Source organism: Trichomycterus rosablanca, chromosome 25, assembly GCF_030014385.1.
Source record: "Trichomycterus rosablanca isolate fTriRos1 chromosome 25, fTriRos1.hap1, whole genome shotgun sequence".
In the NCBI taxonomy this organism is placed as follows: Eukaryota; Metazoa; Chordata; class Actinopteri; order Siluriformes; family Trichomycteridae; genus Trichomycterus; species Trichomycterus rosablanca.
The window spans coordinates 9,120,628-9,146,472 of record NC_086012.1 but is presented as its reverse complement, the minus strand read 5'-3'; the positions used below and the strand labels follow the sequence as shown (position 1 = coordinate 9,146,472).

General features: G+C 40.6%; 1 protein-coding gene across 1 annotated transcript in view; it reads right to left on the bottom strand.

Moving 5' to 3' along the window:
* Positions 1 to 25,845, bottom strand: part of cadm3 (cell adhesion molecule 3) — a 303,520-nt gene that overhangs the window by 111,936 nt on the left and 165,739 nt on the right. The window contains exon 3 of the mRNA XM_062987563.1: positions 5,446 to 5,598. Within this exon, the coding sequence (XP_062843633.1) occupies positions 5,446 to 5,598 (153 nt within the window). The remainder of the gene's footprint in view (positions 1 to 5,445; positions 5,599 to 25,845) is intronic.

Below are 25,845 nucleotides of genomic sequence, written 5' to 3'. Positions count from 1 at the left end.
CCTGAATTTCATCTCTGATCTCATCAGAAACAGTGGCTGCAGAGATCAAGTCATTTTGGATAGAATGAGACATACCAGAAAACACAGCTGATGACTGGAATTGTGTGGCCAGGACAGAGTCATATTTAGATAATGTTTCTGTGAACTCCCTGTAATTCCCCTTGTTGGATGATTCACTACTCTCATCATGCCCCCTAAATGATAGCTCCTGCCAGCCAAGCAAGGAAGTCACATCAATAAGGCGGTTTAGGAAGGCCCTGTTTTATTTGACTGTTTCATTATGTTTTGCCACTTGAATGCGAGCACCTTCATTAACTGCATGTTCAACCCTGACCCTGCCCAGGCAACTTAACCTTGCACATGCACTCACATGTTCATTGCTCTTTTCATGCCTTTTATATGCCGGTCAAAGTTAGACAGATCCCCAAAACCCAATTTTGACCAGACAAGACATGATCCCTGAGATGATTTCATCAAGAGGCATGGCCAACAGTACATTTTCTTTGTCACAGCACTTCCAGTCAGCCAGCTAACTTTGTCATATCAGGAGAGCTGAAAAGACCTGTTACCTTTCCCTACTTTTTGCACCAAATCAATCTTAGGTGTTGATCTGCCCTGCTGTTTAATTCTAACTTTCTCCTCGTAAGGAAGACTATCAAATGGCTTTGCCAAAATCAGGTCGACAATATTAGCATTGTCTGCCATCGTGTGCACCTTGCTAGCTGGCTAGTTCACTCCGACCTAGCCAACAGTATGAATAATTGATTGAACGAACTAACGAAACGATATTAAACTCGAACAAGGAAATGTTGAAATTATGTTAAACCGAAACAAATACTATGAGTGTGTTTTATTTACACAATGAACAATGGAAGTGGTCAAGTAATTTCACCAAGCAAATACCAAGAAATGGGTTGCAGTTTGTCTTTCGACTTCACTCGCAAAATCCGCGATGGGACTGAAGCTCCCAGTGATTAAGTGACGGTGTAGATCTCAAAATAGCTGTCAATCAAAACAGGATTCAGCCTTTCGACTGATCCTCCAATCATCTTGCAGAAGCTCAGCGTCCGGGGGCGGGACAAAATCGTGGCATTTATCCATGCAGTCCCGTTGAAGTGAATAGACGCTCAGCTTCTACGGGCAAATGCATTGAAGCTACGGGAATGTATGAGAAGTTAACAAAATCGAGTCAGTCGATTTGTGACAAGTAGCTGATTCTGAACGAACTCGTCTTCGAGATGAATATGTTCTAACGCATTTAGAAATGTTGACACAACTGTACATATTTGACCATTTAATTTTTGACATTTTGCAGTCTTAGAGAAATCGCCACTGATACATACAGGGGTTGGACAAAATAACTGAAACACCTGTCATTTTAGTGTGGGAGGTTTCATGGCTAAATTGGACCAGTCTGGTGGCCAATCTTCATTAATTGCACATTGCACCAGTAAGAGCAGAGTGTGAAGGTTCAATTAGCAGGGTAAGAGCACAGTTTTGCTCAAAATATTGCAATGCACACAACATTATGGGTGACATACCAGAGTTCAAAAGAGGACAAATTGTTGGTGCACGTCTTGCTGGCGCATCTGTGACCAAGACAGCAAGTCTTTGTGATGTATCAAGAGCCACGGTATCCAGGGTAATGTCAGCATACCACCAAGAAGGACAAACCACATCCAACAGGATTAACTGTGGACGCAAGAGGAAGCTGTCTGAAAGGGATGTTCGGGTGCTAACCCGGATTGTATCCAAAAAACATAAAACCACGGCTGCCCAAATCACGGCAGAATTAAATGTGCACCTCGACTCTCCTGTTTCCACCAGAACTGTCCGTCGGTAGCTCCACAGGGTCAATATACACGGCCGGGCTGCTATAGCCAAACCTTTGGTCACTCGTGCCAATGCCAAACGTCGGTTTCAATGGTGCAAGGAGCGCAAATCTTGGGCTGTGGACAATGTGAAACATGTATTGTTCTCTGATGAGTCCACCTTTACTGTTTTCCCCACATCCGGGAGAGTTACGGTGTGGAGAAGCCCCAAAGAAGCGTACCACCCAGACTGTTGCATGCCCAGAGTGAAGCATGGGGGTGGATCAGTGATGGTTTGGGCTGCCATATCATGGCATTCCTTTGGCCCAATACTTGTGCTAGATGGGCGCGTCACTGCCAAGGTCTACCGAACCATTCTGGAGGACCATGTGCATCCAATGGCGGTGCCGTGTATCAGGATGACAATGCACCAATACACACAGCAAGAGTGGTGAAAGATTGGTTTGATGAACATGAAAGTGAAGTTGAACATCTCCCATGGCCTGCACAGTCACCAGATCTAAATATTATTGAGCCACTTTGGGGTGTTTTGGAGAAGCGAGTCAGGAAATGTTTTCCTCCACCAGCATCACGTAGTGACCTGGCCACTATCCTGCAAGAAGAATGGCTTAAAATCCCTCTGACCACTGTGCAGGACTTGTATATGTTATTTCCAAGACCAATTGACGCTGTATTGGCAGCAAAAGGAGGCCCTACACCATACTAATAAATTATTGTGGTCTAAAACCAGGTGTTTCAGTTATTTTGTCCAACCCCTGTATATAAGAACGGGTTTTGTTTTGTTCATTTGATTTCTGCATTTTACTTTTTCCCCAAACTAGTCATTTCCCTACAGTTGGGACACCCTTGCCCTGACTGAGGAAAAATAATATAATTATAAAATAAAATAAATATTAAATAATATAATTAACATTGTGCACATCATACATACGATGCAATTTAGCTAACTGAAATATTTACTTCAAAAAGATAATACAGCCCTATTTTATTTAATGTGACGGCTGAGACTATTCTGCGAACACATTATAGAGATTCGTGGTTCGATTTCAGTTACAGCTAGTCGTAAATCAGAAGCAGTAATTGCTTTTGATGTACAGTAGATGAGAGCAGAAAACTCTTATGTTACTTCACACAGCCGAGTAGAGGCAAAGTACATCAATTGCTAAGTTTGCTAGTTCAGGATACTCTGCTTTGACTGACAGAAAACTAAGGGGAGCTAACTTTTAGTTCCACGGGCGAAAGAGTCCGACTTGGCTATCACTCTCTGGTAATAGCCAGTTTAAAAAGAAAATGAATTGCTTTAGTTTTAGAAGTAAAACAATCTTGTAATGCTACACCTCCCTGGACAGGTACTGAGGTTAAAAACCCCTGCTTTAGACTATCCAACACTTGCAGTCGCCAGCTTCCATTCACCTGCCAGAGAGTCTCCTGGAGAGCTAGACATGCTATGCTGCTCCATGAGTCATTCCTCTCTAATGAGGTGCCTTTGACCATCCAACAGAGGTGGCAGTTACAGCAGCAATAAGCAGCCCTGTTAAACTCCCTCCCACAGGCATGGCCAGTTGTGCCTGTTAAGCTGGCACCAACTGATTAAGGTTTAAATTAGAATTCTCAAGATTTTACCACCCAAGTGTCCATCACTGAATTGTTTTAAAAACTCATTTGATTTTATTTGGATTTTTGATGTATAAAGTCTTGACTATCGGCAAAATGAGTACGCTGGCAAGGTGACATTGCATCAGATCTTACAACTTAGTATGTAAGTGTTTTCCATTTTTATGCATGATTTAACATAATAATCAACTGAAAGAAACCTTACTTTACTATGTTTCAACCGTGCAATCTGAAATAATAACAAAAGATAGTTTAGGTTCATGAACAATTTTTCAGAGCACAATCAGTTTAGAATTGGCCAGATTTATTGCCTATGTTTGTTGATTTAGGAAACAAGAAGTTATCATGACCCTCTCTTTCTCCAGACCTGATTTAAGAAAGACAGTGCATGTCATCTACCAGAGTTATTAAATATGTCAAGAGCAATCAGCAAACAATGGGAATAAATCTAGCCAATTCTGAGCAGATATTGTGCTCCTAAACTATTTCCTGTCACTGATTCAGATGGCACATTTCAAATATAGCCAAATAAGGTTTCTCTCAGTTGCTCATTGTTTTAAATCATGCTTGGAAAAACATTTATATTTATGTATATTTTTGCTGCTCATCTGTAATTGGTCTCTTTTCTCTTTCCACCAAGTTCTCCATATACACTATATTGCCAAAAGTATTCACTCATTCATTCAAATAATTGAATTCAGGTGTTCCAATCACTTCCGTGGCCACAGGTGTATAAAACCAAGCACCTAGGCATGCAGATTGCTTCTACAAACATTTGTGAAAGAATGGGTCGCTCTCAGGAGCTCAGTGAATTCCAGCCTGGTATTGTGATAGGATGCCACCTGTGCAACAAGTCCAGTCATGAAGCGATTGGGAACGATAGCAACTCAGCCACGAAGTGGTAGGCCACGTAAAATGACAGAGCGGGGTCAGCGAATGCTGAGGCGCATAGTGCGCAGAAGTTGCCAACTTTCTGCAGAGTCAATAGCTACAGACCTTCAGATTAGCTCAACAACAGTGCGTAGAGAGCTTCATGGAATGGGTTTGCATGGCCGAGCAGCTGCATCCAAGCCTTACATCACCAAGCGCAATGCAAAGCGTCGGATGCAGTGGTGTAAAGCACACCACCACTGGACTCTACAACAGTGGAGACGTGTTCTCTGGAGTGACGAATCACGCTTCTCCATCTGGCAATCCGATGGATGAGTCTGGGTTTGGCGGTTGCCAGGAGAACGGTACTTGTCTGACTGCATTGTGCCGAGTGTAAAGTTTGGTGGAGGGGGGATTATGGTGTGGGGTTGTTTTTCAGGAGTCGGGCTCGGCCCCTTAGTTCCAGTGAAAGGAACTCTTAATGCTTCAGCATACCATGAGATTTTGGACAATTTCATGCTCCCAACTTTGTGGGAACAGTTTGAAGATGGCCCCTTCCTGTTCCAACATGACTGCGCACCAGTGCACAAAGCAAGGTCCATAAAGACATGGATGAGTGGTGTGGAAGAACTTGACTGACCTCAACCCGATAGAACACCTTTGGGATGAATTAGAGCGGAGACTGCGAGTCAGGCCTTCTTGTCCAACATCAGTGTCTGATCTCACAAATGCGCTTCTGGAAGAATGGTCAAAAATTCCCATAAACACACTCCTAAACCTTGTGGAATGCCTTCCCAAACGAGTTGAAGCTGTTATAGCTGCAAAGGGTGGGCCGACATCATATTAAACCCTATGGATTAAGAATGGGATGTCACTCAAGTTCATATGCGTGTAAAGGCAGATGAGCGAATACTGTACTTTTGGAAATATAGTGTATTTTCCTATTACTTTTCATCCTTCCCCTTTGTATGTTTATTATTTTTCATTCTTCTTTTGTTAGCTTGATCTCTGTCCTTCTCTGCCTCTCTGAGGTTTAACCCACACATTCATCCATTTGTCCTTGAATCTCGCCATCCATCCTTCCATTTATCTGTCCATCTACCCCTCTCCACCTATTTGTTTCTCTCACCTCTCTTTTCTCCGAAGTAAAGAGTCTGTTGTGCAGTGTTGGACCACTGGAGGGAGGAGTTATCACTCTCAGCCACGCGGCATGTCAGGTTCACCGTCCCGCCCACTGCCACTGTCTCATCTGAGGTCACAGGCTGTAAGGGGTCATCATCTTCTAAAACATTAGAAAACAACATACCATTACTGTCATTGTAATTCTAGTCATCAGCATTATTATTAGTCAGTTTTAAAGTTGGGGCAGCTGTTTGTGTTGCTGAATGCAGGTAAAGTTTCATTGCTTTGTGTTCATTCCAAAATAAGTCAATAATATTTAAATACAAATATGCGGCGTGAAGTGAAGCAACACAACAACTATTCGCTCTATCGACATTTACGCCAGTCTAACTGTTTTGAGTCTGCTATAATGCCACAAGCCATTCTGTGGTCAGTTGCTGAGAGCTAATAGGCACTGCTCTTTGGTTCAAGGATGGCATTTCTTTTCTCCCCTGTCAATCAGGTAGTGCCAGGCAATGCACATTGACAGGAAGCTTACTATTCTCACAGCTCATTAAAATTGGCTAGTTGCTTTTTTTAAGGAAGCATGTGATAGCCCACATCCTTCCCATATGCATTTAAGCTGTTACAGCTGTGTGTGTGTGTGTGTGTGTGTGTGTGTGTGTGTGTGTGTGTGTTAGGGTGGGGGTGGGCTTTTTCTCAACACCCAGGGTCAATTTCTCTAAATCAATATTCTCACAACACAGAAAAAATGAATACAACTATTTGTTAAATATAAATTCAGATCGCACTGTAGCATTAGAAAAAATATTGTACAGGATGTAAAAGTTAATAATGTTGCTTTGAAGTCAAGACACTGTGCTATTACCCATGAGAGGGATGCTAAGAAGTACAGCAGTGCATCAAAACAAAAGTGCTTCTTTTAGAAGAACTGAAATAACTGGATTTTATTATTTGTCATGTTTAGTAAAATTTGTGACATTTGCATGCATTGGAAATTGAACTCTTTCAGTGTTCAGCTAGGTTAAAAAAAAGTGTATATATGTCCAGTCCTGATTTCAACATTGTTGGAAGTCAGATCTTTTAACTTGACCATACACTGATCAGCCATAACATTAAAACCACCTCCTGGTTTCTACACTCACTGTCCATTTTATCAGCTACACTTACCATATAGACCCTAATCACTGACTGTAGTCCATCTGTTTCTCTGCATGCTTTGTTAGCCCATTTTCACGCTGTTCTTTAATGGTCAGGACTCTCCCAGGACCACTACAGAGTAGGTATTATTTGGGTGGTGGATCATTCTCAGCAGTGCAGTAACACTGACATGGTGGTGGTGTGTTAGTGTGTGTTGTGCTGGTATGAGTGGATAAGACACAGCAATGCTGATGAAGTTTTTAAACACCTCACTGTCACTGCTGGACTGACAATAGTCCACCAACCAAAAATATCCAGCCAACAGCACCCCATGGGCAGGGTCCTGTGACCACTGATGAAGGTCTAGAAGATGACCAACTCAAACAGCAACAATAGATAAGCGTTCGTCTTTAACTTTACATCTACAAGGTGGACCAACTAGGTAGGAGTGTCTCATAGAGTAGACAGTGAGTGGACACAATATTTAAAAACTCCAGCAGCGCTGCCATGTCTCATCCACTTATACCAACACAACACACACTAACACACCACCACCATGCCATTGTCACTGCAGTGCTGAGAATCATCCACCACCTAAATAATACCTGCTCAGTGGTGGACTTGTGGGAGTCCTGACCATTGAAGAACAGGGTAAAAGCAGGCTGAAAAAAAGTATGTAGAGAAACAGATGGACTACAGTCAGTAATTGTAGAACTACACAGTGCTTCTATATGGTAAGTGGAGCTTATAAAATGGACAGTGAGCGTAAAAACAAGGAAGTGGTTTTAATATTGTGGCTGATCAGTGTATATCTCATTAGGAAAATGAGCAATGGCCTTGCAATGCTAGTGCTCAAACAGAGAGAATTGATTGTGTCTGTGCCCAGCGTTCAGTACCAGTTAAAAGGACTATTTAAAATTATGCTGAATTAACCTTAAGGGAGAAGAAATGCCCTATGAATATAGCCTATTCTGTATAATTAAAAAACTTTAACAGCACCACTTCTGTAGCCCACAGGGAGCATGAAATCCTGATCAACCCATGCAGAAGAAGCTTGCAGACGAAAAGAGTGTTTCTATTTCCCCATGGAAAACTTAATCATCCCTGACTACTTCAAGGTGCCAACGATTTGCCTTAGCAAAAAATGTGCATATTCCACTTTCTGTTTATTGCTTGTTAAGTATCTGTCCATCGTTTGATGGACAAAAAAACTCCTACTAATTACAACCCCAAATCAGAAAAAGTTGGGACAGCATGAAAAATACAAATAAAAAAAATCAGAGTTTATTACATTTACTTTGACTTTTATTTCATTGCAGACAGGATGAACCTGAGTTATTTAATGTTTTGTCTGGTCAACTTCATTTCATTTATTAATAAACATCCATTCCTGCATTTCAGGCCTGCAACACATTTCAAAAAAAGTTGGGACAGTAAAGCATTTACCACTTTGTAATGTTGCCATTCCTTTTCACCACACTTAAAAGATGTTTTGGCACCGAGGACACCAAGCAATTTAATGTTTCAGCTTTTATTTTGTCCCATTCTTCCTGCAAACACGTCTTAAGATGTGCAACAGTACGTCCCTGGAAAAGATGACGACTTGAAGGCAGCATATGTTGCTCTAAGATCTTAATGTACTTTTCTGCATTAATGCTGCCATCACAGAAGTGTAAATTACCTTTGTCAAAGGCACTGACTCAGCCCCATACCATGACAGACCCTGGCTTTTGGACTTGTTGCTGATAACAGTCTGGATGGTCCTTTTCGTCTTTGGTCCGGAGCACACAGTGTCCATTTTTTTTTTTTCAAAAAAGACCTGGAATGCTGATTCATCTGACCACAATAGATGTTTCCACTGTGTGATGGTCCATCCTAGATGCCTCCGAGCCCCGAGAAGTCGACGCCGCTTCTGGACATGGTTAACATAAGGCTTCTTTTTTGCACAGTAAAGTTTTAAGTGGCATTTGTGCATGTAACTCCGTACTGTAGAGCTTGTGGTTATCCTTGCCCATGTGGTTATATCAGCTAGTGGCAGTTCTTGATGCAGTGCCATCTGAGGGATTGCGCCCTTGGCCTTTACGCACTGAAATTCCGATTCCTTGAATTGTTTAATGATATTATGCACTGTAGAGGGAGAAATATGCAAATCCCTTCCAATCTTTTTTGAGGTACATTGTTTTTAAAGATTTCAATCATTTTCTCATGCATTTGTTGACAAACTGGAGATCCTCTGGTCATCTTTGCTCATCAAAGGCTTACATCATTATTTAATTTTTCACCTCATTACTAGCCCTAAATTGCCCCCGTCCCAACTTTTTTTGGAATGTGTTGCAGGCCTGAAATGCAGGAATGGAGGTATATTAACAAATGAAATTAAGTTGAGCAGACAAAACATGAAATATTTGAAATAAACTGTCTGCAATCAAATAAAAGTAAATGTAAGGAACACTGCATTTTTGTTTTATTTGCATTTCCCATACTGTCCAAACTTTGTTTGATTTGGGGTTGTATATACGTAAATCATGAATGAACCTTGTTGACCAAGCATAAACCAGGCTTTACTATGAAAGGCTACTTTAATCAAGAATTGGTGCTTCAGTAGCTATGCTACGATCTTTAACTCTGAGCTAGGTAGCATAGTGATACTTTTACATGTTCACATAATTTTTTTATGATGGACTGAAATGAGCTTTAAATATTTGTGCTCCTCTGTGATCCCTGACTTTATGTGTGTCTAACTTACTGCTGAACTTCACAAAAAGATCGTTTATTAGAAATAAAAACACATAAAACATACATTTTCTTAGGTTTCAATAGATTAACGGAAAGCCTTACAGTATTTAAAATGCACATTCTGAGACAGTGTGCTATCAAAATAATTAAGGGGGCTGAATAATGTTTGTGACACTGTAAATGATCAGGTAATGGATAGCAATGACAGCTGTTCAGCATGTGTGCAGTTTCCTTCTAAGTCACAGTGTTTAGAATACATTAGGGGTTTGCATTGATGGATACAGGGCTATACGTTGGACAAATATATAGAGCAGCTTTATATAACAGCTTTATCCCCCTTCAATCAATTAAGGGTTAACGGCCTTGCACAGGGAACCAAAATTGTCAACATGGTTATAACAGGGATTGAAACAGCAACCTTCTGATTACTAGTCCAGCTACCACTGCTCAAGTACACAAGCACACAAGTGATTTCCTAACTGTGGGCCAAACTGCATGTTATGTGCAATAGAGTGTATAACTATACTTCTGGTACTATTTGTATTGCTAGGGTTTAGTTTGGAACACAGTCTGTTGTAATAGTTGCCTCTTCTTGGAGCTCCATTTTCAGGAGGCATGGGATGGCTCACAAAATTAGTGAGTTTGATCCCACCTTAGTATCCATTTATTCAAATGCATATTTAAACCAAAATTACTTACAAGTTTTGTCCAGACTTTTAATCTGGTTAGATTAGTAAGTGATTAGTACATCTGACCCAGCAAGACTACTAAACCTCAGACACACAAACACAGTGCGTAGAAAGCTTCATGGAATGGGTTTCCATGGCCGAACAGCTGCATCCAAGCCTTACATCACTGAGCGCAATGCAAAGCATCGGAAGCAGTGGACTAAAGCACGCCGCCACTGGACCCAGGAGAACGATACTTGTCTGACTGCATTGTGCCAAGTGTAAAGTTTGGTGGAGGGGGGATTATGGTGTGGGGTTGTTTAGCAGGAGTTGGGCTCGGCCCCTTTGAGAGAAAGGAACTCCTAATGCTTCAGCATACCAAGAGATTTTGGACAATTTTATGCTCCCAGTGGATGGCCCCTTCCTGTTCCAACATGACTGCGCACCAGTGTACAAAGCAAGGTCCATAAAGACATGGATGAGTGAGTTTGGTGTGGAAGAACTTGACTGGCCTGCACAGTCCTGACCTCAACCCTTTTGAACACCTTTGGGATAAATTAGAGCGAAGACTGTGAGCCAGGCCTTCTCGTCCAACATCAGTGTCTGACCTCACAAATGCGCTTCTGGAAAAATGGTCAAAAATTCCCATAAACACACTCCTAAACCTTGTGGAAAGCCTTCCCAGAAGAGTTGAAGCTGTTATAGCTGCAAAGGGTGGGCCGACATCATATTAAACCCTATAGATTAAGAATGGGATGTCACTCAAGTTTATATGCGTGTGAAGGCAGACGAGCAAATACTTTTAGCAATATAGTGTATCTACAGTATGTATAAACAAACTTTTAGGGAATTCAATTCTTTTAGCCTACATTTACACTGGAGTGAAGAGTGGTATAATAATATCATAATCATAATAATAAAAATAATAATACCATAATTATCCATTATGGTATAATGGTATTTCCAATCTTTTCCCCTGTGTATCTCAATTTTTTCTATTTCTTGACTGTTTGATCTGGGGCACTATATGGATAAGTATTAGGACACCCATTTTAAGTTTTGAATTCATGCGTTTTCAACAACACAATTGCTATCAGGTGTAATAAATCAATTATATAAAGGTATTGATATGCTTCCAACTTTGCAGCAACAGCTTAGGGAAGACCATAATATTTCAGTATGACTATACCCCTGTGAACAAAGCAAGAACTATAAAGACATGAAGAAAAGTTTGGTTTAAAGCAACTCCAGTGGTCTGCATAGAACACTGACCATAGCACCTCTGAACCACTCTGGAATGAACTGGCTGTTATTATAGCAAAAAAGATCACATAGAGTTCATGGTCAGGTGTCCAAATACTTTTGGCCATATGGTGTAATTAACTTAATGCTAATTCAACCCATTAGTTGTCATAACAGGGCTATCAAATGACCATAAAATAAAAATGTAATAATCTAAAAGATTTAGTATTTGTGCATGTCCCAAATACTCTATTTTAGAGTCTGTAGTATTGCCACTGTGTGATGATTAGTTTCACTGAGTGTGTACATCCCCAAAAGACCATAAGGTCATTTTATTATATAACTCTTATATATTTATATATGTTTTTAATGTTTATAATTACAGTAATGCCCTGTTGTTACTAACATGCTGCTACTTCTGTCAAAATCGCCCCATGTGAAACTATAAAACCAAGTTTCCCATTCACTTAACAAGAACAGAAATAAACTGTATACTAGTGCACTAAAGGTAAACAGAATTATATTTGAGATCTAGCAACAGACTAAAGCACCAAATGACTGCCACTGAAAGTTACTTACACATAATGCCATGCCACTTTTTTTTCTATTTTATTTATGCATTTTCTCCCATTTTCTCCCAATTTAGTGTAGTCAATTTGTCTTCCGCTGCTGGGATATCTCTGATTGCAGTCGAGGTGGGTATATTGCTGCTCACACCTCCTCCGACCCGAGTGCAGCCCTTGGCGGAACCCTTTTTCATCCATGCATTCTGCACAGGCACCTCTCTATCTGCTAATCAGGGTCCTTACACAGTGTTTTAAAGACCTGACCCACACCCATCCCGCCATAGCAGAAACGTGTCTGCTGCAGGCACTGCCAAATATGCCCGCTAGATGGCGCCCACCTGACCGGTGGCAACACCGAGTTTCGAACCAAGGAGTTCAGAATCTTGGCGCTATTGTGCTGGGCGCCCCATTGCCACTTTTTGACTTTAATATTTTATTAGAATATTAATCATTATTAGAAAGTGAATTATACAAATAAATAAAGTACAGCTTAAACAGAGTACATTTCAATACACCCTGTGACATATAAAGGTCATACAACAAAAAGGTTAAGAAATATGTTTGCAGACGAGTGAAAGAAGATAATGGGATTTGCAAAGTCACTATTTAAAAGTCTATTTTTGCCCTTAATTAAATATCCTTAATAAAATAATGCCCTTATTGCCATATAAACATGTAGAGTGCAATTAAACAATTTCCTTCACATTTATGGATGGATGGATGGATGGATAGAAATTGTTTCGTTACAGCAGCAAAACTCAGAACTCTACACAAATTGCACAACCATACAACATAGAAAAAACAGTAAGGGAGGTATATACATGGGCACCACTATATAAAAATATGGAGTAAAAAACAGTATAATGTAAAGTATCAATATAAACATTTATTATCACCATTATAATTACCACTAACATTATCACTATTATTATCAACCTTATTACCATTACTATCACTAAATTATTAATAACAATAATAATAATATAACAATAATAATAATGACAACAACAAGAACAACATGTGACAGCAAATTTGGGGTCTAGAAAATAAGGTGACTTCAGTGAATAAGTGGTTTACGTTCAAGGAAAAAACAGCCCTAATCAGTCCAACAACATTAGACAATATTATTAGATCTGGCTGCCTCGACTGTGAAGAGACTCGTAGAGTCTGATGGCAGAGGGTAAAAAAGACCTACGTTCTACAGCGGTTCCCAAAGATTCCAGCTTAACTCCAATGACCAAGCCAGCCTCATATTTCAGCTTTAGCAACGTCAAGCTGAGAACATAGTGCAGGGTTAGGCATTAAGTGGTGCCTTTGAAGCTGAGAGGGTTAAAATCTTTGCTCAAAGGACCAACAGTTGCTTTTCAGCACTCCTATTAATAGCTCAGACCCCTAAGCAATTATGAAAATGTCTGCTGACTGCTATTGATGGGAATGGTTTAGCACTTTGTCCAGAAGGTGTGTTCCTGCCTTGTGCACACTGTTTTTGGGCAGGTCTTGTACCAACTGTAACCTTTATCATAATCAGAAGGTTACTACAAACAAATAAATATGACGAATAAATACTCTTGCAGGAATGAATACAGAGTTGGTGTATATTCTTCTGTCCTGTGCTGTAGGTCAGTTCATGGGCACAATCTGCTCATACAGTGATCAAAAATAGCTAGTATAAATAACCTAAATACCAAAACAAAATTTGTTAAAACTTAGGATTGTGAAAGACTGACTGGGTGTAAAGTGACAGCACACATAGCCTGTATATATTTAGATTAAAAGTAAGCTTTGCAGTTCTCTGGCCCAGGGCAAAGCCTGCGTTTAACTAACAAGCAGTATTCAGGCTGCAATCAGTGGCCTTTCTTTCTATTCTGAAACCTTCCAAACATTGCCAAAATGCTCACAAATGGAACAAATCACAAAACAGTTATCAAAGGTAATTTAAGATCATTTTAGATCTGACTCATAGACACACAGTTCTTTGCTATTGTAACATTTTTCTGTTCATGTCTGTACATTCAGTTCCTTTAACCATTCTGTTACTTTAACCATTAGAATGACGATTAAAACATTGCTGAGGTTTTATTATACATTTGAAATATATATAAATAAGCTAAGTAATGTTTTAATTATCATTTTAATTGACATAACATTATGACCACCTTCCTAATATTGTGTTGGTTTTGCTGCCAAAACAGCCCTGACCTGTCGAGGCATGGACTCCACTAGACCTCTGAAGGTGTGCTGTGGTATCTGGCAGCAGCTCCTTTAACCCCTGTAAGTTGTGAGGTGGGGCCTCCATGGATCGGACTTGTTTGTCCAGCACATCCCACAGATGCTCGATTGGATTGAGATCTGGGGAATTTGGAGGCAAAGTCAACACCTCAAACTTGTTGTGCCCCTCAAACCATCCCTGAACCATTTTTGTTTTGTGGCAGGGTGCATTATCCTGCTGAAAGAGGCCACAGCCATCAGTGAATACCTTTTCCATGAAAGGGTGTACATGGTCTGTAACAATGCTTAGGTAGGTGGTATGTGTCAAAGTAACATCCACATGGATGGCAGGACCCAAAGTTTCCCAGCAGAACATTGCCCAAAGCATCACACTACCTCCACTGGCTTGGCTTTTCCCATAGTGCATCCTGGTGCCATGTGTTCCCCAGGTAAGCGACGCACATGCACCCGCCCATCCACGTGATGTAAAAGAAAACATGATTCATCAGACCAGGCCACCTTCTTCTATTGCTTCGTGGTCCAGTTCCGATGCTCATGTGCTCATTGTTGGCGCTTTTGGCGGTGGACAGGGGTCAGCATGGGCACCCTGACTGGTCTGCGGCTATGCTGCCCCATACGCAACAAACTGTGATGCACTTTGTGACACCTTTCTAGCAGAACCAGAATTAACTTCTTCAGCAATTTGAGCTACAGTAGCTCGTCTGTTGGACTGGACCACACGGGCAAGACTTTGCTCCCCACGTGCATCACTGAGCCTTGGCCGCCCATGACCCTGTCGCTGGTTTACCACTGTTTCTTCCTTGGACCACTTTTGATAGATACTGACCACTGCAGACTGGGAACACCCCACAAGAGCTGCAGTTTTGGAGATGCTCTGACTCAGTAGTCTAGCCATCACTATTTGGCCCTTGTCAAACTTGCTTAAATCCTTACGCTTGCCCATTTTTCCTGCTTCTAACACATTAACTTTGAGGATAAAATGTTCACTTGCTGCCTAATATATCCCACCCACTAACATGTGCCGTGATGAAGAGATTTATTTACTTCACCTGTCAGTGGTCATAATGCTATGCCTAGTTGGTGTATACATCAAATAAACCTATAGCTTTTTGGTCTTTATCACCAGGATATTCAAAAAATAATTTCTTTGTAACAGTATCCTAAAATGGGTGGTACTTCATTTTCAGCACAGCAATTTTGGTATTAATGTATCAAGTGCAGCACTATTGTTGGGACTGTAAATCCCGTTTAAACCTAAAGGCCTCTTTAATAAAAACACACACTATGTTAGTACTTATAGGTGTACAGCTAGAGACTAAAGCTGTTCTTTTTTATGCACAATACACTAGTTCTTTATCAGAGAACACTTGTTGAGTTTACACTTTATCCAACATTGACACTGAGGTTAAATCCCAACAACATAGCTGCACCTTATACACTCATACCAGTACAAGACACACTACTATTTAGGGCAAGTCGTAGCCTAGTGGTTAAGGTACTGGACTAGTAATTAGAAGGTCACTGGTTCAAGCCTCACCACTGCCAGGTTGCCACTGTTGGGCCCTTGAGCAAGGCCCTTAACCCTCAATTGCTCAGACTGTACTGTAACTGTAATGTAAGTCGCTTTGGATAAAAGGCGTCTGCTAAATGCCAAAAATGTAAATGTACTATGTTATTACCATCTTATTGTCATTGAATTGTTGAGAATGCTCTGCCACCCAAACACATCTGGTCAGTGGGAGTTTAATAAAGGCTGATGTTTAATAAATAAGGTACAGGATGGTGTGTTAAGTGCTCAGTATATTTTAATGCTATTAATTTGCAGCCTTGTCTTTGTAATGATTACAGCACTTGTGTTGTTTTATTTAGTGTTATCACATGAGTGCTATTGACATACAGTGGGGCCAAAAAGTATTTAGTCAGCCACTGATTGTGCAAGTTCTCCTACTTAGAAAGATGAGAGAGGTCTGTAATTTTCATCATAGGTACACTTCAACTATGAGAAAAAAAAAATCCAGGAAATCACATTGTAGGATTTTTAAAGAATTTATTTGTAAATAAGTATTTGGTCACCCACAAACAAGCAAGATTTCTGGCTCTCACAGACCTTCAACTTCTTCTTTAAGAAGCTCTTCTGTCCTCCACTCGTTACCTGTATTAATGGCACCTGTTTGACCTCGTTATCTGTATAAAAGACACCTGTCCACAGCCTCAAACAGTCAGACTCAAAACTCAACCATGGCCAAGACCAAAGAGCTGTCGAAGGACACCAGGAAGAAAATTGTAGACCTGCACCAGGCTGGGAAGAGTGAATCTACAATAGGCAAGCAGGTTGGTGTGAATAAATCAACTGTGGGAGCAATTGTAAGAAAATAAAAGACATACAAGACCATTGATAATCTCCCTCGATCTGGGGCCCCACACAAGATCTCATCCTGTGGGGTCAAAATGATCATGAGAACGGTGAGCAAAAATCCCAGAACTACACAGAGGGACCTGATGAATGACCTGCAGAGAGCTGGGACCAAAGTAACAAAGGCTACCATCAGTAACACACTACGCCGAGAGGGACTCAAATCCTGCAGTGCCAGGCGTGTCCCCCTGCTTAAGCCAGTACATGTCCAGGCCCGTCTGAAGTTTGCCAGAGAGCATATGGATGATCCAGAAGAGGATTGGGAGAATATCATGTGGTCAGATGAAACCAAAATGGAACTTTTTGGTAAAAACTCAACTCGTCGTGTTTGGAGGAAGAAGAACATCCCAAGAACACCATACCTACTGTGAAGCATGGGGGTGGAAACATCATGCTTTGGAGCTGTTTTTCTGCAAAGGGGACAGGACGACTGATCCATGTTAAGGGAAGAATGAACGGGGCCATGTATCGTGAGATTTTAAGCCAAAACCTCCTTCCATCAGTGAGAGCATTGAAGATGGAACGTGGCTGGGTCTTCCAGCATGACAATAATCCCAAACACACCGCTCGGGCAACAAAGGAGTGGCTCCGTAAAAAGCATTTCAAGGTCCTGGAGTGGCCTAGCCAGTCTCCAGACCTCAACCCCATAGAAAATTTGTGGAGGGAGTTGAAAGTCTGTGTTGCCCAGCGACAGCCCCAAAACATTACTGCTCTAGAGGAGATCTGCATGGAGGAATGGGCCAAAATACCAGCTACAGTGTGTGCAAACCTGGTGAAGCCTCTGTCATTGCCAACAAAGGTTATGTTACAAAGTATTGAGTTGAACTTTTGTTATTGACCAAATACTTATTTTCCACCATAATTTACAAATAAATTCTTTAAAAATCCTACAATGTGATTTCCTGGATTTTTTTTTCTCATTTTGTCTCTCATAGTTGAAGTGTACCTATGATGAAAATTACAGACCACTCTCATCTTTCTAAGTAGGAGAACTTGCACAATCAGTGGCTGACTAAATACTTTTTGGCCCCACTGTATATTGATGTGAAATAATGATTTTGTGAACTTAATATAATTATAACATCTATAAGACATTCTGTATGCAAACATTTGGTCCGAAATTGAACTTCAGTCCTAAAATTTTTAGTATGGAGCCACAGTTCGGTTCTCCCAATCACACACAAACATACGCTTACTTAATTTGTGTAGGTGGAGTCAACTTAAAAGCTTTGAAGTCGACTATGTTCACAATGACTGGAATTAGAGAATTGATTTCACACTCTTTTATTCCTATACACATTCAAACTGAAACAAATTTGTGGCTTTATAATGCACTGAAAAGAAGCGGTTGGCTACTAAAACAAATGAAAGATTTGTTTAAAAAATTTACTAAGTAGAAACAATGCTAACCCACCACAACTGAGATCCAGGTTCCAATCTGAGCTGAGCTTTCTGCCAGCTGGGCATCTACACAGACCTGATTGGGGAAGGGGGGGGGGGGGGGGGGGGACCTGTCATAACCATGACCAGGATAATGCATTTGATGAAAATGAAATGAACTAATCATGTAAAGCAGGGGTTTTCAACCTGTGAGGCGTCTGTCCAAGGGTTGCGACATTACAAGATTTTTTTGTCTTCTAAAACTAAAGCAATTCATTTTTCACCCACAGGAGACATATTTGATTAGTCTCGCTTACTATGTACACCCGCATGTTTAATGTTATCCAGTTCAGTCTGAAAAATAGGCCTAACAGTGAAATTCTGTGACAAAAACATTAACTGCTGTTAGAAGACGTGTGTGTGTGTGTCTTTAAGAGAGATGTATAGTAGGAGAAGCTCTATTCACAGTATAGCTATAAGTGATTCAGAAGTCGATTAGTCTGAAGCAAATTTTGAAGTCGGGGGGAAGGGGGGGTTGTTGGTGACTTAAAGGACAAAACTAATACTAAAGTACAGTAACAAAGTAACCAGACTCAGCTAGTTATAATGCTAATCACTAACTTCAGCCATGTCACCTGCAGACCAGTGTTAGAGGGCCAAGTCTGTCCATTCATACCATAATATATAGAAAATTTAAGTCCAGTACTTAGAAACATCTCTTACTATCAGAATGGAATGTTGCTCAAACAAATTGTGTACCTTATTATCCAGTTTTAAGAATATTAACTAACTACACTATACAGCCAAAAGTATTTGGACACCTGACCATAAGCTTGTTGTTATTTTAAAAACAAATGTTATTAAAAACAGTGACCTCTATGTGATCTTGAGAACACCAGTCACTTTTCTGAGAAGGCTCCTCACAAGACTTTGAAGTATGTCTGTGGGAATTAATGCCCATTCAGTCAAAAGAACATTTGTAAGGCTGCGCAGTGATGTTGGTCAAAAAGCCTCAATTGATGTTTCAGTTCATTACAAAGCTGTTAAAAGGGGCTGAGGTCAGAGCTCTGTGCAAGGCACTGGAGTTTCTTTAAATTAAGCTTTTCTTCACGTCTTTATAGACTTCGCTTTTGTGTACAGGGGCACAATTATGCTGAAACAGGAAAGGGCCATTCCTAAACTGTTGCTGCAAAGTTGGAAGCATGTATTTTCCATTATGCAATTAATTTATCACATGTTCGCAACTGTTGTGGCTGAAAATAATAAATTCAAACATTAAACATCAAACTTTCCTGATAATTTTATCCATATAGTTCAAATCCCACCAACACTGCTACACTCATACAATACAAAAAATATAGCATAAAACATAGAATGTTTAAATATAAATCACACCTTATAATCCAGATATATTTAGTAAAAACAAATAGAAGGAAGTTTAAATGTTAAAATTTGACTTTTGAGAACTAAACTTTACTGAAAACTTCATCCACAGGGTGAGTTATTGATTTATTTAAACCTATTTTAAAATTCTCTATCTGTGTGTCTGTGTGTGTGTGTGTCCTGCACCCACCATCCTATTTATACTCTTTGGATATAAATGTGTTCTTTGCATTGGAAGTGATTTGTTTTATTGTTTATTATTAATAACTGAATTTTATTTTATTGTACTATGACTCATGTTTTGTGGTTTGTGATTCTTTAGATTTTCATATGTTATATACAGATTACACTGTTCTATACAGTTCACTTTATCATGTAGTTCATTTGATTTTATTTTTATCATCCGTTTTATCCTTGTCAGGGTCGCAGCAGGTCCGCTTTCATTTGGAAACACTGAGCTTCAGCCATTGCCCGCCTCAAACATAGCCAATCACTTCTGTGTAGATGTCCGGATGGCCAAAAGCACTGCTGAGATTCAAACCCTAAATTTAATATAGACTATAGGGCCAAATGCATGTGAACATACTGTATATTCAAATTATTAAATGTATTAGTCACACATTTTGCTAACAAGAATAGAAAAATCAATAGGATCAAATAAATTATATAGTTAGGGTACACTTAAGCTACAACACTGTCCTGTTCCAGCATAGCTGAGCCCTTGTGCTCAAAAACAGTCCATAAAGACATGGATAGATAAGTTTAATGTGAAAGAAGTCTCAACCCCATTGATCACCTTTAATATTTAATACTATACTATACTCCAGAGATGTTCACAAGTCACAAGATACGAGTCCGAGTCAAGTCACGAGTCTTTAGACTAGAGTCCGAGTCAAGTCACAAGTCTTTAGACTAGAGTCCGAGTCAAGTCACGGCCAAAATCCAGAACACAGCAAAAAAACAAAACAAAAAAACACACATCTGCTTACCTTAGCTTATATTTTTCAGATGCTATTAAATTTATAACCGTTTGTTGTCCTATTAGGAATATAATCCGTTATTTTGTAAATGTGTGCTTATAATTAAAAACCTCCAAACTTTTCCCGGTTGTGAAATGAAACACTAACTCGCTAGAAACGCAATCAAGCGTTTTATTGACACATCATCTGTGTGACGCAAACTGAATAAATTCAAATAACAGCATTTCTTACTTAAAATTTAAATCAGAAGGTCTCATTGGTTCAGAAAGTGGTCTTTCAACCCTTAGCGCCAATTCTGTAGGAGCGTTCCATTCACCCTAGTTGTTCCTGTGAAGTGCACTACGTAGGGTACTCTACCATTTTAAGTGAGACTACAATCCAAAGGTAACGAAAATGTTCAAATTAAGTGAACTTCAAACTGTGTAGGGAGTAGGGAGCGACGCTTCATCACTACGCCGGAAGCTGGCTGTAACATTTACAGCGAGTTAAGACGACCGGAGCGTTATTAGACAGCAGAATATTTATAATAATAATAGTTATTTTTTATATATTATATATATATATACAGTGGGGGAAATAGGTATTTGATCCCCTGCTAATTTTGTAAGTTTACCCCCTTACAAAGACTTGAACAGTCTATAATTTTTATGGAAGGTTTATTTTAACAGAGAGAGACAGAATATCAACAAAAAATCCAGAAAAAAAAAACATTAAATAAAAGTTATAAATTAATTTGTATTTAATTAAGGGAAATAAGTATTTGATCCCCTACCAACCAGCAATTATTCTGACCCCCACAGACCAGTTATGTGCCCATGAGGCACACAAATTAGTCCTGTCCCTGTATAAAAGACTCCTGTCACAGAATCAGTTTCTTCCGTTCAAATCTCTCAACCACCATGGGCAAGACCAAAGAGCTATCAAAGGACGTCAGGGACAAGATTGTAGACCTGCACAAGGCTGGAATGGGCTACAACACCATCAGCAAGAAGCTTGGTGAGAAAGAGACCACTGTTGGTGCGATAATTCGAAAATGGAAGAAATACAAGATCATAGTCAATCGCCCTCACTCTGGAGCTCCATGCAAGATCTCACCTGGTGGGGTAAGAATGATTCTGAGAAAGGTGAGGTCAGCCCAGAATTACACGGGAGGAGCTTGTCAATGATCTCAAGGGAGCTGGGAGCAGAGAAATGCTGGATATGACCCCAAGAACACCATCCCCACCGGGCATTTCTTTGCCTCCAAACACGTCGAGTGGAGTTGATGCCAAAGAGATAAATTTTGGTCTCATCTGACCATATCACATTCTCCCAAGCTTTCTCTGAATCATTCAGGTGTTCATTGGCAAACTTCAGACGGGTCTGTACATGAGCCTTCTTGAGCAAAGGGACTTTGCGTGCACTGCAGGATCTCAATCCATTACGGCGAAGTGTGTTATTAATGGTTTTCTTGGTGACTGTGCTCCCAGCTCCCTTGAGATCATTGACAAGCTCCTCCCGTGTAATTCTGGACTGACCTTACCTTTCTCAGAATCATTCTTACCCCACCAGGTGAGATCTTGCATGGAGCTCCAGTGAGGGTGATTGACTGTGATCTTGTATTTCTTCCATTTTCGAATTATCGCACCAACAGTGGTCCCTTTCTCACCAAGCTTCTTGCCCATGGTGGTCGAGAGATTTGAACGGAAGAAACTGATTCTGTGACAGGAGTCTTTTATACAGGGACAGGACAAATTCAAAAAAGGGATGAAAATGAGTTCAAACACAAAATTTAAGTAAAGGCCAGATTTAAAAGGTTAGTCATGTGTATAAGAAAGCTTGGCAAAGGAAGCTGCTGTAATATGGCTGCAATGCCTCTGTGTGTGAGCTGTGAGATACAGTTTCAGAAGCTTGTAGATATGGAGGAGGGAGACCGTTCAGTGTTTTAATGTAAGGAGTAGGAGTTGGGTACATTAATAACATCATTTACAAAGCTTTTTTTCTGTTATATTAGATTGTGGTTCTATTACTGGCAAAAGGGAGATGGTATTAAACTGCTGATCATCATATTAAATTGTCACCCACTGCATCTTGTTACATGACTTTAGTTACACTGGGACTGAAGTGAAGCTATTCGGTCTGTCAGTGCTCACTAAAAATCTCACACTTGGATTCTGGATAGCAGATTCTACACTTTACACATGGAATAATCCTGTGTTAATGATAGTTTATGAATAATTATGTAGGCTACCATTTAGGTGCTAGACTAAAAAACTCATACACTCCTTAATATACACTGATCAGCCATAACATTCACTGATCAGCCATAACATTAAAACCACCTCCTTGTTTCTACACTCACTGTCCATTTTATCAGCTCCACTGACCATATATAAGCACTTTGTAGTTCTACAATTACTGACCGTAGTCCATCTGTTTCTCTGCATACTTTTTTAGCCTGCTTTCACCCTGTTCTTTAAGGATCAGGACCAACACAGGACCACTACAGAGCAGCAGGGGCGATTTAATGCACAGGCTTACCTGGGCTTCAGCCCAGGGGCCCCGAAAAATTGAGGGCCCCGGATTGGCTGTTTTATTTTTTATTTATTTTGTTAGTTATTTTGGTTAATAAGAATGGGGAAGCTTACAAACCAATGATTTTGTAAATCATTTACATGTTATTCATATTTCTGACTGTTGATTGGCCAGATGAACTCTAACGAGCTGCTGTAATTCTGATTGGTGGTTTCAGTTAAGCAACGTGAACGTTAGAGCTAGTATGTGAGTGACATTCAGCTCAGCCAATCAGAATACAGCACCCGGTTTACATGTGAGTTCGGACCTTCTGCAGTTTTTGTGTATGAGACTCGCCGTATGGTCCCAGCATTGAAGTTCGGGTTCTGGAACTAGGCAGTCTAAAATGCTGTAACGCTCATTGAAGTCCTGACTAAACAGTTAAAGTGATTCTACCCTGTCGTGTGTCTTTATTTCCACAACTCCACCACCGCACGCAGCAAAAGACCCGTAGCATCCCTACCGGACAGCGGCTAGGTGAGCCTAGCCTCTACAGTAGCAAGTGGCTAATGCTAGCGGTAAAGTGCCGCTATAGCGAAAGTAAAAACACAACAATATTTTCGTTAAGTAAAATATAGAAATAACTAAAAGACAATGAAATATCAGAATACATGTAATCACAATACACAGTGAGTGCACAGCAAAGGATTTTGGGAATCTGTGTAACCTGCTTAACGTTACTAGATCTACAGGGTGGGCCATTTATATGGATACACCTAAATAAAATGGGAATGGTTGGTGATATTAACTTCCTGTTTGTGGAACATTAGTATATGGGAGGGGGAAAACTTTTCAAGATGGGTGGTGACCATGGTGGCCATTTTGAAGTCGGCCATTTTGGATCCAACTTTAGTTTTTTCAATGGGAAGAGGGTCATGTGACACATCAAACTTATTGAGAATTTCACAAGGAAACGTAACTTTATTCTTTCATGAGTTATTTACAAGTTTCTGACCACTTATAAAATGTGTTCAAAGTGCTGCCCATTGTGTTGGATTGTCAATGCAACCCTCTTCTCCCACTCTTCACACACTGATAGCAACACTGCAGAAGAAATGCTAGCACAGGCTTCCAGTATCCGTAGTTTCAGGTGCTGCACATCTCGTATCTTCACAGCATAGACAATTGCCTTCAGATGACCCCAAAGATAAAAGTCTAAGGGGGTCAGATCGGGAGACCTTGGGGGCCATTCAACTGGCCCACGACGACCAATCCACTTTCCAGGAAACTGTTCATCTAGGAATGCTCGGACCTGACACCCATAATGTGGTGGTGCACCATCTTGCTGGAAAAACTCAGGGAACGTGCCAGCTTCAGTGCATAAAGAGGGAAACACATCATCATGTAGCAATTTCAAATATCCAGTGGCCTTGAGGTTTCCATTGATGAAGAATGGCCCCACTATCTTTGTACCCCATATACCACACCATACCATCAATTTTGTGTTCCAACAGTCTTGGAGGGATCTATCCAATGTGGGTTAGTGTCAGACCAATAGCGGTGGTTTTGTTTGTTAACTTCACCATTCACATAAAAGTTTGCCTCATCACTGAACAAAATGTTCTGTGTAAACTGAGGGTCCTGTTCCAATTTTTGTTTTGCCCATTCTGCAAATTCAGTGCACCGATCTGGGTCATCCTCGTTGAGATGCTGCAGCAGCTGGAGTTTGTAAAGGTGCCATTTGTGAGTAGCTAATATCCGCCGAAGGGATGTTCGACTGATGCCACTCTCCAGTGACATGCGGCGAGTGCTACGCTGTGGGCTCTTGCTGAATGAAGCTAGGACAGCCACTGATGTTTCTTCATTAGTGACAGTTTTCATGCGTCCACATTTTGGCAAATCCAACACTGAACCAGTTTCACGAAACTTGGCAAGCAGTTTGCTAACTGTAGCATGGGAGATGGGTGGTCTCGTAGGGTGTCTTGCATTGAAATCTGCTGCAATGACCCGGGTACTGCGTTCACCAGACAACAACACAATTTCTATCCGCTCCTCACGTGTTAACCTCTGCGACATGTCAATGGCTGTAAACAAAGAGAAGCTTGTAAATAACTCATGAAAGAATAAAGTTACGTTAAAACCAAAAAAAACTAAAGTTGGATCCAAAATAGCCGACTTCAAAATGGCCGCCATGGTCACCACCCATCTTGAAAAGTTTTCCCCCTCCCATATACTAATGTGCCACAAACAGGAAGCTAATATCACCAACCATTCCCATTTTATTTAGGTGTATCCATATAAATGGCCCACCCTGTATATACGTATATACGTATATATAAATTTGGGGGGTTTTTTTGTGTTTTTTTTTTACTTGGGCCCACGAGCTCCTAGTTACGCCACTGAACTCTGTTGTCTTGCGTTGTGTACTGATTTTATGAAAACTATACGTGGGGGCCCACAACCAGCCGTAGCCCCTGGGCCCAAAGGCAGGTTAAATCGCCTCTGCAGAGCAGGTATAATTTAGGTGGTGGATCATTCTCAGCACTGCAGTGACACTGACATGGTGGTGGTGTGTTAGTGTGTATTGTGCTGGTATGAGTGGATACGTTTTTAAACACCTCACTGTCCCTGCTGGACTGAGAATAGTCCACCAACCAAAAATATATCCAGCCAACAGCGCCCCATGGGCAGCGTCCTGTGACCACTGATGAAGGTCTAGAAGATGACCAACTCAAACACCAGCAATAAATGAGTGATCGTCTCTGACTTTACATCTACAAGGTGGACCAACTAGGTAGGAGTTTCTAACAGAGTGGACAGTGAGTGGACACTATTTAAAAACTCCAGCAGCACTGCTGTGTCTGATCCACTCATACCAGCACAACACACACTAACACAACACATCATGTCAGTGTCACTTCAGTGCTGAGAATCATTCACCACCTAAATAATACCTGCTCTGTGGTGGTCCTCTGGGGGTCCTGACCATTAAAGAACAGGGTAAACACAGTCTAAAAAAAGAATGCAGAGAAACAGATGGACTACAGTCAGTAATTGTAGAACTACAAAGTGCTTCTATATGGTAAGTGGAGCTGATAAAATGGACAGCGAGTGTAGAAACAAGGAGGTGGTTTTAATGTTATGGCTGATCAGTGTATGTTCAAACATTTTTAAACC